The 17,689-nt window shown below is 50.3% G+C and overlaps 1 protein-coding gene across 1 annotated transcript in view; it reads left to right on the forward strand.

Annotated features, from left to right (window-relative positions):
* The window catches only part of LOC119462426 (lipase 3), a 39,363-nt gene extending 26,607 nt beyond the window's left edge, over positions 1 to 12,756 (forward strand). Inside the window, exons 6-7 of the mRNA XM_049672973.1 lie at positions 3,158 to 3,310; positions 12,634 to 12,756. Coding sequence (XP_049528930.1) covers positions 3,158 to 3,310; positions 12,634 to 12,756 — 276 coding nt within the window. The remainder of the gene's footprint in view (positions 1 to 3,157; positions 3,311 to 12,633) is intronic.
* The last annotated feature ends 4,933 nt before the right edge of the window (positions 12,757 to 17,689 follow it).

Here is a 17,689-nt window from a genome sequence, read left to right on the forward strand (position 1 = left end):
TGTTAGCTAAAACAGCTTCGCTGTTTAAATACTTTGAGTTGCTCAAGAGGACAGTTAGCTAAAAAAGCCTCCTATAAGAGAGCGCTGGCACAATTTGCCGTAATTCATTCGATTTCTTCCGCTCAAAGTGCAAGTACATTTCGCAGTAAGAAACGAGTCCGCCTTTGCCGACATCTAATCTCGGTGACCCACTTCCCAAACGGTTACCCCTGTGGAACAAGTCCTTTTAACCATGACCAAGTATGATACGCCATGACAGAGCCGATTATGACATACGAACCAAGGCCCAAAGATCGCATAGTAAATACCATGGCGGAATGCTAGGAGCAAGGCTATGTCACCGGAACCTTTGTTTAGAGCACCAAATATGATAAAGGACAGTTAGACATGCTGTCTATCTTCCGCGGTAGCACCTAATGCACCGTAAACCATCACACTGCCTCGTTCCTTTTGCCGTGTCCGAGTCGCGTACAGGCACCTTGCGTTGAAACTTTTCACCGTGAAAGTATAGCGCCAGAACACATAGCCCAAAAAGTGGTGAAAGCATCGGAGAAAATGGCAGGGGGGGGGGTTAACTAGACCTTGTCCAGTTCGCTACCCTACACGTGGAATGGGAGAGCAAAGGAGAGAGAGAGAGACAGACAGAACACGTAACTTTAGACCAATCACAGGCACTAAGCAAGGTGAACCGTGTGCAGCCGAGCACTCAGGTCTATCGCATTAGCACGTGTGGCATCGGAGGGGCGTGAAGCGCATCCACCGTGGCACCTCATATCGCTTGTTGAAATTAAGACAACAGTGTGTGATCTCTGAAAACGTCAAAGTGTGCATGCTGCGCATGCCTGGGCATGTTAGGGACCGAAATGTATCAGATCGTGATTAAGGATCCTGAGGATGGACGAGCGATGAAGCCAGGGTCATTGCCGTTTGTAATGTTGTTTCAAGTTCTTCGCATCGAGGTGGCTCGATCGGTGACGCTGGGGTAATCGTGATGATGATGATGATGATTTATTGGCATCCCCTTTGAAACGGGGCGGCGACAAATAGTCGCCTAGCCTGCTTGATTTAATCAGGTATACTATACATGCTCTTTATCTAGCATTTTTGGATACCTCTCATTTTTATTTTTCAAAAATTTACCTTGTACCGGTACTTATGATTTTAAGAGATCACGTGGTATCCATCTTTTCCCTGCTTTTTTTCCACCAGTACTCTAACGTCTCTTCCTTATCTCTACGGCTGATCTGTTGATGTTTCCTTCCCCTTTAAACACAAGTGCTTCTGGGAGTTGCACGTTACCTACGGTTCTCGCTGGGTGGATCCTGTCGCATTCCATTAGGATGTGCTGAGTGGTCTCTGGATCTTTACTGCAGCATACACATGCCTCATCTAGTTGCGAATATTTGTTCTGGTATGTTTTGGTCCTTAGGCAACCGGCTGGAGCCTCAAATAGCAAGGCACTGCCCTTTGTGTTATCGTACAGATTTTCCCTTCTAATTTCTTTCTTCTCATTCTTTTAAATCGCCATTGTCCTTTTTGTTTCCATTCTTTGCATCCAATTCACGGTCTCTATTTCTCTCACTTTCTTTCTGATGACTCCTGGTTGTCTATTTGCAGTTTCGATTATCCTGTACTTGGTTGCCAACTTCCTTGACCTCTTCCTCCATTCTGTGTCTACGCTTTTCATGTAGAGATACTTGTGCACTTTAGCCGCCCATTTATTTTCATCCATGTTCCTGAGCCTTTCTTCAAAACTAATTTTGCTCTGTGCTTCTCTGACATCAAAAGAGGCCCAACCCATGTCACCCTGCACTGCCTCATTTGTGGTATTACCGTGGGCTCCCAAAGCCAACCGGCCTACTGATCTTTGGTTAACTTCTAAACCCGCCAATATATCCGATTTTAAGCATATAATGGCATTTGCGAATGTTAGCGCTGGCAGCATTACTCCTTTCCAGATTCCACGCACCACCTCATACTTATTGTGGCCCCACAGTGCTCTGTGTTTCATTATTGCTGCATTCCGCTTCCCCTTTATTTTCAGATTATCTTGGTGGTTGCTTGAGTAATTCTTTCCTTCGTTTATGTGTACGCCGAGGTACTTATATTGCTTCACTGTGGGTATTACTTGCTGTTGAATTGACGCCACGGAGTTACTCGTCTCTTCATTAAAGATCATAATTCCTGATTTGTCTGTGCTAAACTAAGGCCTAGATTTGTCGCTGCATTCCCACGGATATTCGCAAGTATCTGTATATCTTTTTTTTATTGTCCGCTAGTAGCACAATGTCGTCTGCGTACATCACTCCAGGGACGTTCTGTTGCACCATTTGTCCATTACGCATGTAGGATAAATCAAATCCTAATTCGCTGTTTTCCAGTCGTCTTTCTATACCCTTAACGTAAAGCGTGAACAACAATGGTGACAGAGGGCATCCTTGCTTCAATCCTTGATGAATTCCCACCATTTCATTTCTTTTTCGACCTTCCCATGCCACTGGTACTTGGTTGTCTCCATATATCTCCCTCAGCATCTCCGCGAAATCGTCATCTATGCCTTCGTATTGAAGAATATCCCACAAATATTCCCTGTCTACGTTGTCATAAGCTCCTTTAATATCTAGAAATGCTATCCATAAAGGTCATTTCTGAGCTACTGAAATCTCTATGCACTGAGTTAGTACAAACATATTATCCTCTAAGCGTCTGCCTGGTCTGAACCCATTGTGTAGTTCAACAAAAGCGCGTGAGCGCCCGCTGGACGGTGCGTGGTGCCTATATAGGGACAACGCGACTGTTCATCTGCTGTCTTGATCACATTTCATTCATGTTTGCATTAATGGCGCAATGAAGACGACGATACCAAGAAAGCCGCAGGTGAAGCGCTAACTTTTCACTAAAGTGTGTGCCCGACGAAATGTCCTCTTTTCCTGCAGTGACAGACATAAAAGGAGCGGTACTTCTGTGTTTCTCTGACGATGGTTAAAATTACAAAAGCGCTTTTCATTATAGGAATTAACTGTAGGCTAAAGTTAGAGCTTGTTCTGTCGTTTTCTTTTGTGTCATCGTCTTCCTTGCGCTATTACGGCCACTCGTGCTTACGTAAAAACTCGACCAAATATCAGTTCTTGTCGCATTTCATTCCTCATGCTCGCAGCGCCTCGCTCAAGCGTTAGGTGGCTACGAGATGCTCCCCAACGACTTCCAGCTCATGAGCCTCGTGAGGCTATTGTGCGGAAGGGTGGCCAAGCCCGTCTGCACTTTCCTCGGTGACAGGCTCAACAACCTCGGAAGCAGATACATCAACCTGGTAAGCCATTCGCTTAATTCGGCGGGCACCAAGTGCGTGCTGCTTTCTGTAAAGCGCAGCCGGCTCTAATTCCTAGAAACAGAGGCAGCGCAAGGATTTTTCAATTCGTAGTTGCGGTGAGGGAGAGGGGGGAGCAGAGGCTCGCTCTCCTTTTCAGCCGGATAGTAGGAGGTGCAGGAAGGCACTCCACCACTTGACACTCCACTGTGGTAGGAGGGGCACGATCGCAGGAATTAAGGGGGGTAGGAGGAAATATGTGGATGGCGAGTATTTACTTCATCGTAGCCGCCATCTTAGAGTAGTTGCACGTTGAGAAACTGCGTAGACAAGAAAGCTGACAGTAAGACGGGCACATCTTGCACCGAGCGGTGAACCGACAACAGTGATAACCTGTCGAAGAAACAGTCACTATCAGAAAACAACACAATGTACCCATGATGATACGGTGCACTGACGTCATCGTGGCCGCCATGTTCTGGTACTAGCACGGTAAAAGTCTGCATTCGTGATGTCACGTGAAAAGAACTTATAGTCCACCTGCCTGGACCCGCTTTAGAGCCTTGCTGTCCAGAATGGTTTGGCTGCCGTTCATGAAAATCATGTGATCGCTTTTTTAATGCGAAAGCATTATATGCCCCAATGGTACCAAAAATGGCCGACGGCGCAAAGAGTACAAAGACGTCAAAAATGCTCGGGTTGATGTCAGATTTCTCAGGGAGGTTCTTCTAAACAAAGCAAATCAATGTATCTGAAAAGAGCATTTCGGTAAATTTTGGTCTAGGCGGGTATCGAAGCCTGGCCTCCTGATGCGAGACGAGCACGCTTAATTCCCCGATTCCCCGGGTGCTCCAAGGTTCTGGTTGACTAAAAACTCGGTGCTCGATGACCCATTGAGCGAAATGCAGCTCCACTAACGTGAAACCTGAGGACGTGCGAAGCATGCAGTGATACACCGCTAATGGGCTCATACTGCCTTAAGCAATGGCTCATAACCCCGTAAACGCGGCCTCCCCACTACGACGACAGAAGAGAAGTGAAATTCTACGCTGGAATGACGAGCGGCAACACAGCCAGCTGTGGAAGACGACGAAGACGACGAATGCGGGAGCAGTGGCACGAGCGCGTGCCCCGCGTGAACACGACCCGCTTGCTTCAACGCTGCCAGCTGTGAAAGACGACGACGACGGCGACGAACGCGGGAGCATTGCACGAGCGCGTGCCGAGCGCGGGGACGATTACGACAGGATACGCCCCCGGCGGCGCATAAGCCGCGCGGGCGCCTATCTTGCAGGCGATCCGCGATGTGGCCGAAGTGTGCGCCCGCGAAGCCTCATCTTCAAAGCGATCTGCAATGGGTACAAAGTGCATGCGCCGTGTGCCGGTACCTTTGCATCCGCTGTGCTTTCGGCATTCGCGTTGAAGCTAGAACCAGCCCGAAGGTCAATTTGCTCGCTGGCGCTGGCGCGCTTTCTCACTCCAGCGTTTTCACGAGTTTCCGCGGTCATCGAGCGAGATGTGTTTATGTTTACTTGCGCCTGTGACACCGTGCTTGCTCATTAAATGCAAAGCATTTCTTGGCGAACATTTGCTACTTTGACAGTATCTATCTATCTAGCCACCTACGTCTTTGCGCTCTCTTGTTCGTTTCGCTAACTTTTTTGCGATAGCAATTATATGGACACTTCAACCGGATTTCTGCCGTCGGCGTCGCCGTCGTCATCGCCGTGATGTTCCGTATAGATTCCAAGGGCAATAAAATCGTCGCAGCGTGCCGTATGCGCGAGCGAAAGCGCGGTGGACGCGTGCGATCACGGAGGGGCGAACGCGCGGCGGAAAGCAAACGCGACCGTCGCGCGAAAGGTCGGGGGGGTATGGGAAGGATGGAGACGGGGCGGCGCTGTGCTCCGGCACCAAAGGCGTATCTTGCCACTCAATCTCCCACGCGAAAGCAACAAAGTGGGAAGGCAGCGCGGAAAGGAGGGGGGAGGGGGGGGCAGCTTTTTTTCTTCACAACTTGCCCTGCGTTGGCGTCGCCCGCACCGTCTCTTATCTCCACACGGCTCTGACCTTTGTGTGCGCTGTGCATTCGCCGCTCAGTTTCCGTTGAAGCGATAGACCGCGCGAGCCTTCGCCCGCTGCGGCGTTTTGATAGTCGTTGTCTTCGGTCATTCAGTGTGATCTATTCATGTTTGCTTGTGCGTGCTGACACCACGATTGTTAATTCAGTTAGTAAGCGAATGTGTCCAAGTTTATGCAGCCGATAAAACCACTATCCCTATTACGAATAGCTCTCTACTAATTTGCTATCGCAATCGATGCTTCGCCTTTCGGGCAGAACTGCCACATTTTTTATGTACCAAAATTGGCATACTATGACAAGAGTATATGACGAACATAAATGATATGCCATGACATGAATGCCATGACATGCGTGTCATGTAGGTCATGAAAATGACCCATCGAACAAGATTGACACTCGAAAATCACTGAAATGGGTTCGGACATGGGTACTAAGTGAAGGAAACGCTAAAGGATACTGGTAGAAGTCATAGTGATGAGCATGATTCAGCAAAAATTAGAATGACTCGGCGAAAAAGATTAACAATCAAAAACAACTTGAATGGGTTCGTACATGGATGCTAAGTGAAGGGAACACTAAAGGGTGATGGTAGAAGTTGTAGTCATGAGCATGACTCAGCATAAATGACAATGACTCAGCAAAGAAAGATCAACAATGAAAAACCACTGGAATCATGTCGGACATGGACACTAAGTTAAGGAAACACTAAAGGATGTTGGTAGAAATCATAGTCATGAGCATGACTGAACATAAATGACAATGACTCAGCAAAAAAGATTAACACTGAACAGTGACTGAAATAGGTTCTGTCGTGGGTATAAGTGAAGGAAACACTAAAGAATGATGGTAGAAGTCACAGTTATGACCATGACTGAGCAAAAATGACAATGCCTCAGCAAAAAAAAACACCGCATATCCACGGGGTGCATGATGATGAGTGGGCGAAGCTCCGGAGGGAATCATTGGTAAACCGTGAATCTTCCGTGTAATTCGCCCAGTCTTGCCGCACTAAATCGAACGATTGACTTCCACCAATGACACGCGCCATATGTGACGTCATTCCTATTTTATAACAGCGCCCTTCATTATAATTGCACCATATCCCGCTTAAGGGGACGCTAGCACAAACGCTAGCACAAACGCAGCCGTTTACACATGCCGGAACGTGCACCGCGTTTGCCGACGCCATCACATGACTGCTGAGAGAGTATAACCCCCGTATTCATAAACGCCCCTCGACTTGAACTTGACTTGCCACCGTCGTCAACGCGTTTGGAACGCGCTGCCCAAGGCGGTGGCAAGTCAAGTTCAAGTCGAGGAGCATTTATGAATACGGGGGTAAGGCAGAGAGGCCACAGCGTCTTACACCAGCTTCTTACACGGGCCGTAATGCGCTAGCACAAACGCGTTAGAAACGCGCAGTCTTTCATTAATGTTGGGTATTTATTGTCATTGTGGTGCGTGTGTCCATGTGCTCTTCGTGGCGTAGTGGTTAGCGCCGCGCGTTCGGAAGCGAGGTGTCCCTGGTTCGATTCCGCGCTACGGACACAACTTCGGAATTTTTTTTTCATAAAAGTAGACGTGGCTACCTACTACTACGACGACGACGACGACGACTACTACTACATACTACGGAGGAGGGACAGACCCACACCCTAAGGAGCTTCGCCCCTAAAAAAGATTATAACACTCAGAAATGACTGAAATTGGTTTGGACATGGGTACTAAGGGAAGGAAACACTAAAGGATGGTAGTGGAAGTCCTAGTCATGAGCATGACTCAACATTAAGGACTATGACTCACCTAAAAAATTACACTCAAAGGCCACTGAAATGGGTTCTGACGTGGGTACTAAGGGAAGGAAACACTAAAAGATGATGGTAGAAGTCATAGTCATGACTATGACAGCACAAATGAGAATGGCTCAGCGAAAAAAGATAACACTCAAAAAACAATGGAATGGGTTCGGATGTGGTACTTAGTGAAGGAAAACGCTAAAGATTGACGGTCGAAGTCATAGTCATGAGTATGACTCAACATTAAGGACTATGACTCACCTAAAAAATACACTCAAAGGCCACTGAAATGGGTTCTGACGTAGGTACTAAGTGAAGGAAACACTAAAGGATGATGGTAGAAGTCATAGTCATGACTATGACAGCACAAATGAGAATGGCTCAGCGAAAAAAAGATAACACTCAAAAACCAATGGAATGGGTTCGGATGTGGTACTTAGTGAAGGAAAACGCTAAAGATTGACGGTCGAAGTCATAGTCATGAGTATGACTATGGCTTTCTCCCTAAGGTCTCTTAGGTGTAGCTAAAGGGACTCCTGAGGACTCGTGATATGAATGTCATGACATGCGTCTCATGTAGGTCATGAAAGAGCCACCTACATCTTGGTGCTCTCATGGTCGGTTCGTCAACTTGGTAGGCTCCTCGCACACTGCTTCGCATAACATCGATTCCCACAAGGAGTAGTGTCTGCAAACTTCAACAACCTACTTGCAAATTTGAAGCTGGCGCACGCGCAACCTTAAGTTGGCCCACGCCCAAATTCCTTTGGTCCACCCCTACTATGAGCTTCGCCATGCATTTTCTATGGAGTCCTATATGTATCCCTATGAGCATTCTCACTGATCATTCTTTAAATTGCTCCTGTTCTCTTATAAATTGCTACCAATCATCTATATTTATATTATTATATTGATTCAACATTTTAAGTTCGCAAATTAGACATTTTTGTGCAGACACAAGGCATTACACTTCTCGCGTGACGGCCCTAGCTGTGGTACTCGCCAAAAAATGTTTACGCATTAAAGTATTGCCTAGCTGACGACTTACAGCCGCTTTTACAACCCGGTGCAAAACATTTTGGCATACTACATGCTCTACACAAGCCAGGCTTCACACCTCCGCAGACCAGCGAGCTCCTAACACTCAAACCTCCGAACGAATTTCTGCAGGATGACTATAGGGTGCCTACATGCAACGCCGTTTTAAAACGGCGTTGCATGTAGGCTCCCTAGATGCAACAAATACGCAGCGCCAAAACAACTACACGGGACGCAGCCGCAGCGCAGAAAGTGCGCAACCGGAAGGGCTGCCGGCAGCGCGACTCGATCGCAGCGCCGTTAGTTCTCACGACCTCCATGGGGTCCACGTTTTCAGCGGAGCTGTGAAACTCAGTTGGTTCTATTAACGCTGGCCGACCCAATGGCCCAAGTTGTCTACTAGCTTAGGCCACTAGGTGATCCAATGCCGTCGTGGTCATTGCGTCGTTGTCATTCCAGCTTTGTTATCCGACTCTCGTCATGCCGTAATCGTCACGCCATCTTGGTCATACAGTTGTGATGCATTCGTTGTAACACCGCCGCCGGGACGTCGTTGTGGGTGTTCCATCATTGTCACTCCAGCTGCTTCATCCGGCAGTCGTCATGCCGGTCGTCTTCTCGCCAACTTCGTCGTAGAGGATTCGGGTATATTCTTCGTCACAGCACTGTCGCCGTACACTTGTCGTCACACCATTGTCCTCCTACCGTTGTCATACCATCGTGACCATTACGTCGTCGTCTTACAGTCGTCGTCGTGCACTCGATCTCATACTACTGTTCTGATGCCGTCGCGATCATTCCACCGTCGTCATTCTAACTTCGTCATCAAACATTTCCTTTTGCCATTGTCACCACACCGTTGTCGTCACATGGTCACCGTCATACCAACGTCGGCTTGCCGTCATTATCAAACAGCATTCGAAGTCTCATAGATGTCTATCCTTTTTCGCCGTTAAATTGTTATGGAGCAGTCCGCACTCAAGCATTATTATGCCGCCACATAAATACGGAGTTTGGCTACATAGCTCGAATTCTAATCGCTTTACCGTCGACAGTAATCGTGAGACGAGTTTTGTGGAGATTTTTTGCAAACCTCCTTGAGTCGGTCCAAGGGAAACTTTTGTCAGCCGCCAAGATGAAACGACACATCTCGACAACAGTCGCGCATCGGCGGACAGAAGGACAAAGAAATTCTATTCGCTTAAAGAGAAAAAAAAAAACACCGCCTAAGCCCTCCGCACAGATGGTTAACCAGCGAAGCTGAAACGTGCGGCCCCGGTGTTTAGCAGTGGGTTAATCCCGACGCTGTATTGAGGCGTTTCTCAATTATTGGTTACATGTTTGTGTTTCTAGTGGAACGCAAGCGCCAATGGCGGGCGGATGCTGCTAACCACGACGCCGAGCTAAACTCGAGATATCGAACGCATGCGACAACTGTGAGCTGGTGAGCCGGCGTTGCGGGCAGAGCAGGTACGACGCAGAGAACGACGTCACTAACGGCGCGGCCAATGGCGCGCGTGCTTGGGCGCAACGTAGAGAACGACGTAACTGACGGTGCAGCCAATGGAAACGTTTATCGAAACATGGGACGAACGGTTTTAGGGGCGAAGCTCCTTAAGGCGGCACCCGTTCGTCCCTCGTCGTAGTAGTAGTGTGTAACCAGTCTGAGAAAAATGAGAAAAGAAATTCCGAAGTTGTGTCCGTAGCGCGGAATCGAACCAGGGACCCCTCGCTTCCGAGCGCGCGGCGTTAGCCCACTACGCCACGAAGCACACATAGACACAAGCACCACGATGGCAATAAATACCCAACATTAACGAAAGGCCGCGTTTCTAGCGCGTTTCTAACGCGTTTGTGCTAGCGCGTTACGGCCCGTGTAAGAAGCTGGTGTAAGACGCTGTGGCCTCTCCGCCTTACCTTCAACGCGTTTCGAACGCGCTGCCCAAGGCGGTGGCAAGGCAAGTTCAAGTCGAGGAGCGTTTATGAATACGGGGGGGGTATACTCTCTCAGCAGTCATGTGATGGCGTCGGCAAACGCGGTGCACGTTCCGGCATGTGTAAATGGCTGCGTAAGACGCTGTGGCCGCTCCCCCTTACTAGAGAGTACTGCACGTCTCTAACGCGTTTGTGCTAGCGTCCCCTTAAGCGGGAGATCCGATGATTCCCTCCGGAGCTTCGCCCACTCATCATCATTCACCCCGTGGATATGCTGTGATTTTTTTCGTTTCGCGCAGCCATATACAGCTTTCGCTGTAATAAGCAGCTGTCTTCAACGATTCCATCCACTGTGAACACATTTACTATGACACCAATTTTCTCCGACAGCGAAGACGCCCATTTTGTTTTGTAGCGTTAGCTACACTGGCCTAGCCAAGCCCGTTTCGCGCGGCACACCAAGAGCCGTGCTGCGCATGCGCAAGGATCAGTGATGTCACACGGCTTGCGCACCGGAGCCACCGGAGCCGGCACCTCTCGCGCACTCCGCCGCCGCCGCGCGCGACTCACCGCCGCCGGTCTGCGCATTCCAGAGGAGTGACGTCGTAGCCGTGGTAGACGCACTGGGGGCCGGCGCGCGCTCACTGTGCAGTCGCCGTCTGACACTGCGCTGGAGCCACTGCGCTTCTGACTGGCGTTTGCCAGTGTGGTATAGCCATGGAGGAGGGCGCAAATGCTGCTCTACAGCGCAGAAGAACGGAGAAGCTTGACTCATCGGATCCCGAAGTAGTTGCCTGGCAATTAGCGGTTGAGCGTAGGAGACAACCAGGAAAGCTAAGAATAATCAGCTGAACCTTTGCTAACGCTACGTATATCCTGGCATAGCCGAGCTAAGCCACTGCAACTTTTTTTTGCTTAAATTCATTCCCAAATGAGTGGGCGCTCAACACCACGTTGTGTTTAGAACATTCAGAGGAAGGCAGCGTTTTGTCACGGTCACTGGAGCCATGCATGAATGCATCGCTAACATATCCTATTTTCACAAGCCTCGGTGCTTGCTCTGGTAAGTCTACAGACTTAATCTGAATATATAATTCGCATTATCGTCAAAAATTGCATAAATGTGTAAGGGATGACACTATTTATGTTTCCAATATATCTTTTAACCAAACATTGCCAAATGCAACGTCAATATTTGCCAGTAACAGCATTGTTAAGTTGTTTGCTGCTAATCGACGACAAAAAGAATTGTGCATAAACCATAGACGATGATGGCCAATAGCCGAGGCCTTTTATAAATAAATGGCTGGCGAATGGGCACAAATCTCTGTACCCTAACAGGGTGGACACGGAATGGAGGAAAAGATGAAGAAAGTTGGCAACCAAGTACAGATTAACTGAAAGAGATTACAGATTAACTGAAATTAACAAGCATGCTGAAGTCATAAAAAAGGGAAGAGAAATAGACGCGGTAGATTGCATGCAAAGGATAGACAGACAGACAGACAGACAGACAGACAGACAGACAGACAGACAGACAGACAGACAGACAGACAGACAGACAGACAGACAGACAGACAGACAGACAGACAGACAGAGAACTTTATTTAGGTCCTGAGGAGCGCTACCGCTCAAGGCGGTAGAGCAGCGGGCCGCTCCCACGTCGGGACGGGTAGGCCGAGCCTCACCGCCGCGTCGCGGGCCCTCTGGACGGCCCTGAGTTGATGTGGAAGTTCTGAGCTCCTGAGCATGGAGCTCCATTCCTCTTCGGTTGTGCGTTGAGGACCCCGTAGTGAGGGGCACTGCCAGAGCATGTGGTCTAACGTACAAGCGGCGCCACAATCCGGGCATGCTGGATCAAGGGCTTCGATGAACTGACTGTGGTTATAAAGACTAGGATATGACCTGGTATGAAGCATGCGGAGGGTAGATGCCTGTGCTCTAGAGAGCTTCGCGTGAGGAAGGGGGAAGACCCTCCTGCCCAACTGATAATGCTTGATGATTTCATTAAAAGTGAGGAGAACGTCCCTAAAGACTGCTTGATTGGAGTCTGAAGATCCCCCAGGTTGCCCAGCGCGGTAAGTCAGTTCGCGCGCTCGGGCGTGGGCGATCTCGTTCAAGTTGGCCATGGAGGCCAGATGTGATCCGAGGTGAGCCGGAAACCACATGATTCTATGAGGAGAAATATCCCTATGACCTAAAATGCGAGTTGCTTCAGTTGATACCGATCCGGACGCAAAGGCCCTGACCGCCGCTCGTGAGAATGTGTAGATCTGTTGCTTAGAATCCTCAAGAAGAGCGAGGGCGATAGCTACCTGCTCAGCCTTAGCGGGAGTGGCGTTCCTGATAGAAGCAGAGGGGAGAACAGAACCTGTATGATCAACCGTGACGGCCGAGAAGTTGGCAGATCGGCCGTACTGCGCCGCGTCTACGAAGCATGCAGAATGTGGGTTTGCACGAACTTCTTTGAGCAGGGCTTCTCCCCTGGTCCTCCGTCTCCCCGCATTGTGCTGCGAGTGCACGTTGCGGGGAAAAGGAGAGACTGTAATGTGAGGCCTTTGGTCCTTAGTGAGATTATGTTTGTGTTCCTCTTCTAGAGCTGGATTACATCCTAGGACGGTTAGGATGCTCCTGCCCGAGGCCGAGGAGGAGAGCCTGGCCATCTGCGCCGTATGCTGTGCCTCGATTATCTCTTCCAAAGTGTTGTGAATACCCAGTTGCATGAGGCGTTCCGTGCTAGTGCTCGAAGGGAGTCCTAGCACTCTCTTGATGCTCTTGCGGATCAGGAGATTGAGCTTAGTCTTTTCATGACCCTGCCAGCAGTGCATGGCAGCAACGTAGGTAATGTTGCTCATTAAATAAGCGTGGAACAACCTTAGTAAATTGTCCTCCCTGATGCCACCTCGAGAGTTGGAGACTCTAGTAATAAGCCGAACCATGTTTTCCGTTTTAGCTGTAAGCTTGTTTATGGTATGCCCATTAGTGCCATTAGCCTCTATAAGCATGCCAAGAACTCTGATGACCTCCACCCTAGGGATGAGATGACCAGAGCTGGTGCGAAGCTTTACATTCAATTCCGAAAGGGGGTCCCAGCCCTTAGGTTTGACACCCCTTCTCTTGGGTGAGTGAGTGAGTGAAATAACTTTATTGAGGTCCAGAGAAGACGCAGGGGACACCCCGCGCCACCCGGCTAGTCCCATAATCTCTTGGGTCTATACAACAAAAGTTCCGACTTACTCGGAGAGAGTCGGAGTCCGGTTCCACTAAGGAAAGTCTCGGTGTAATCCACAGCCTCTTGGAGTGCCTCCTCTACTCAGCCCTCGCTGCCGCCCGTACACCAGACAGTGATATCGTCGGCGTAAAGGGTATGACGTATGCCCTCGACTTGAGAGAGCCTCTTGGAGAGCCCACAGAGAGCAATGTTGAATAAAAGTGATGAGACCACCGAACCTTGTGGCGTACCTTTGGAGCCAAGAATGAGTGGTTCTGATTTGAGATCTCCTATCTTAATCGTGGCCCTTCTGCTTTTGAGGAAGGAGCTGATGAATGCATGGAATCTATGCCCCAAGCCAAGACTAGAGATAGATTTGAGAATATGCGTGTGCGAGAGATTGTCAAAGGCTTTCTCCAGGTCAAGGCCCAGGATTGCCCTGACATCTCTCGTCTGCACGTCGATAATCTGATGTTTGATCAACATCATGGTGTCCTGGGTCGAGAGTGCCGGCCGGAAGCCAATCATGTTGTACGGAAAGAGACCATGCTCTTCAATGTGTTTAGAAATGCGCTTGCTAATGACGTGTTCGGCCACCTTGCCTATACAGGATGTAAGCGATATGGGCCTGAGATTAAAGAGACCAAGGCGGCGTCCCGGTTTCGGGATAAGAATGACTGACGCCAGTTTCCGCGATTCTGGGACGGCTCCCTGTTCCTACACCCTGTTAATCTCGTCCGTGAGCGTTTGTATGGAAGCATCGTACAGATTACGCAGGAGCCTATTAGAGATCCCGTCCGGGCCCGGGGCCGATCGCCCATTCAGTCCCATGAGGGCCTCCCTCACTTCAGCCGTGCTGAAAGGTTCGTCTAGAGATTCCGCGTGTGATCCCCTGTAAGGAGGATAGTCGGCGCCGCCCGAGAGATCAACCGGCAGATATGTTTCCGCGAGTATTTCGAGTATTTTTTGTTCCGAGTGTTCCTGCTTGGCCACATGGAGGATTTTGTCGATTGCCCCTCTCTCGTTGGGTTTCGAGTTTGATTCATTAAGCAGGTGCTTAAGCAAGTTCCACTTGCCCCCTGTGCGCATCTGGCCATCGACCGAGCTACAAACCTCGTCCCACTGTTGCCTAGAGAGCGTCTGGCAGTGTTCCTCAATCTCGCGATTCAGCTCAGCGATCTTTTTGCGAAGCCTACGGTTGAGCTTTTGTCCCTTCCACCTAACTAGAAGTGCGTCTTTTGCTTCGAGCAAGTGTGCTAGACGGCTGTCCATCCTGTCGACCTTAAGATCATTAACTATGAACTTGGTGGCCGCAGCCACATCCTGTTTGAGTTGTGCTACCCAGTGGTCGAAAGACTCCGGTAACTGACGATCCTCAGCACCTTGCTCCCTGATTGTGCGGAAAAGTTCCCAATCTGTGAATTTAAATTCCCTCGGGGGCCTGCTCTGGACTTCCATCGAGGTGGCGAGAATGTAGTGATCACTACCGAGACTTTCGTTAAGGTTTTGCCAGATTACCGACCTGGAGTTGGCCACAAAGGTGAGATCCGGAGTGGTGTCTCTGGAGCATGAATTGCCAATTCGGGTAGGGAAGGAGGGATCAGTGATTAGAGTGAGGTTTTGGTCCGAAGCAGCCTGCCATAGATCTCTACCCTTTGCGTTAGTGTGGTGATATCCCCACGCCTGGTGTGGGGCATTAAAGTCTCCGGCAATTATGAGTGGGGCCCCTGCCGCCTTTCCGACTGCCTTGGACATGAGTGACGTGAAGCGTTGTCTCTGGTCCCTAGGAGTACTGTAAATGTTGAGAATGAAGAGGCTGTTCCTAAGCTGCCCGTTTGGTACGAACTCGATTAACAAGTGTTCAGTCTTAGTATGGTTCATGGAAAGATCATGAACTACGGTGGTGAACTCCTTCGACACAAGGGTGCAGAGGCCCCTTTTATCCTGCCCGAAAAGACAGTGAGACCTATATCCCGATAGGGTGAATGATCCCGTCAACGTTTCTTGGAGTAAGATAATGTGCGGCTTGTTAGGATGAGATCTAATGAATTGCTGAAGGACCGCTTTCTTACTCTGGGATCCACAACAGTTCCACTGCCAAATTACGATGTTGCTAGGTCGACCCTCCATGATTTATAATTTCAAAGACGGTTCTCTAACCACCGAATCCGACGACCCAATCCCCACCACAGATTCGAGCGCTCCGACCCTCACGCTCAGAGCGGAGAACGCCTCGTCAAGTGACTTGAGCGTATTCCTTAATTCGGTCTGAAACTCTCTCATGTCGGTCTTGAATTCCTTAAACTCAGATTTGAGCTCTTCTAATCCCTCATCTCGTAAGGGTTCGGACAGGGCTCTCTTCTTAGCGGGGCGCCCAGCTGCAGGCGTCTCCGACGGGGTCTCAATATGCATGTCAACCGTCCCTGATGGGGGAGGCGACTGCGAAGGCGGCGACGTGGCCGCCAACTTTAGTTCGGCTACCTCTGCTTTAAGACGCTCAAAGGCGCTCCTTAGCAAAGCGTTTTCGCGCTCGAGTTCTGCGATCCTAGCCGCGCCATGCTCTGGCAGTGGTGATACTTCCCTCATTACCGTGGGTGACGTTCCCTTGACACAATCTGCCCAGCGGGTCTCTCCAGTGGGCGGTGGTTGTAGTCGAACGGCAGGTGGTCCCCTGGATCGCGAGCGCCTTCTGGAGCAGGAGCGCCCATTCCTGGACGAAGAGCGTGGCGTCGGTTGGCCGGCGCGCCCTCTCGACGGGGATCTGCTGTGGCTCCGCACCTGGTCTGCTCCGGTCGGCGCAGGTGGTTTGGCGCACTGACGTTCGTGTCTTCTTCTGCGAACCACATATGGAACTTGGAATCGCTGCTTGCATAGCTTGTCCGCTGTAGGGTGAGGCCCTCCACAGAGGCCGCACTCGGGGGTGCACGTGTGATCCTCGGACGGCGATGGCTCTCCGCAACTTCTGCAAATCACATCTTCGGGCGCCGGGCAGACGTCGGCCCGGTGGCCTAACCTTCCGCATGCGTAGCACACATCCGTTTGTCGACAGTAAAGCGTACACCGTAACATACTTGGCCCGCACATGACGTAGTTGGGCACCTTCAGGCCGTCGAAGAGAACGACGACCGTTGTAGTGGTCTTGATGCGCTTGACTTCCAGTGCTCTGGGGTTTCTCGGCTGCACAATCATGCTGTTGAGCTGCTCTTGATTAAAGTCCAGATCGACGCCTCTGACGACTCCCTTACATGTGTTGTCCGGTGCGGCCAAGTAAGAGCTGACCTCATAGTTGGCCTTCCCGACCATGATTGCTTCGATTCTAGAATATGCTCGGGCGTTCTTTTCGACTGGCGTACTCACGATGAGAATGTTCTGCATAGGGTTGGAACACACAATGTCGTCGGCTATCTCGGCCGGAGTGAGTTGCGCTGCCAACGCCAGGGCATGGGCCACCTTGATTTGGCTTACATTCTTGACGTTCAGGCCACCTCGGGGTCTAACGATGATTCTATAGTGCTCCCTCGGTAGGCGGGGGAGTCGCGATGCGACGGCGAGACGCTTCTTCACGCTGGCGAGAGTGCCGCGTCCACCGGAAACGCCGCCACGTTGTGCTGAACTTGCATGCGCGTCTTGCTTGAACGCGCCTTGTTGCTTGCGCTTCGAAAGGGCAGTGGTCCATCCGGATTCAAGGCACTCTTCGGGGGTAATATCCTCCCCTTCAACTTCAATTTGCATAGACATCTTGTGGTAGAAAAAGAACGGCCGCGGGGGACGACAGTCTCCTCCGCAGCGTCTTCGCCGGGGAAGTAGGCCTAGCTGGTGGCCTAGCGGCGTTCAGCGTGGTCTGGCAGAAAAGCTTAAAAAATTGGCAATAGGACCACTCACCGAGAAAAGTCCGGTATCGGCGTAGTCCTCAGAACAAACTGCGTGGAATGACGTAAAGTTCAGCCACAGGAACCACAAGTTTCCAACCGAAAACATATGACGAAGCAGGAGCCGATGTGTTCACATCCGTACTAGTCGGCGCCCTCTGGGGTCTCTGCAAAGGATAGAAACAAAAAAAATGCTAGGCCTGCGCGGCACACGCAGCACAGTCACAGCGTAAGCTAGACGAGCGTTTCGACAGTACTGCCTAGTAATTTGAGTGAATGCGTCAGGAACGCGCTTGGGACGCCGTCGCGCGTGCAAGCCGACGCGTTCCATCGCCGATGGCGAGCACTGTTCGGCCCACCCAAGCGGCCGGCAATGCAACTACGGCTGTCACATTCGCTCATATTGCAACGCGCCCGACGCGGCCTGCTTGGGACACCGTCGCGCGTGCA

Source organism: Dermacentor silvarum, chromosome 8 (genome assembly GCF_013339745.2).
Source record: "Dermacentor silvarum isolate Dsil-2018 chromosome 8, BIME_Dsil_1.4, whole genome shotgun sequence".
In the NCBI taxonomy this organism is placed as follows: domain Eukaryota; kingdom Metazoa; phylum Arthropoda; class Arachnida; order Ixodida; family Ixodidae; genus Dermacentor; species Dermacentor silvarum.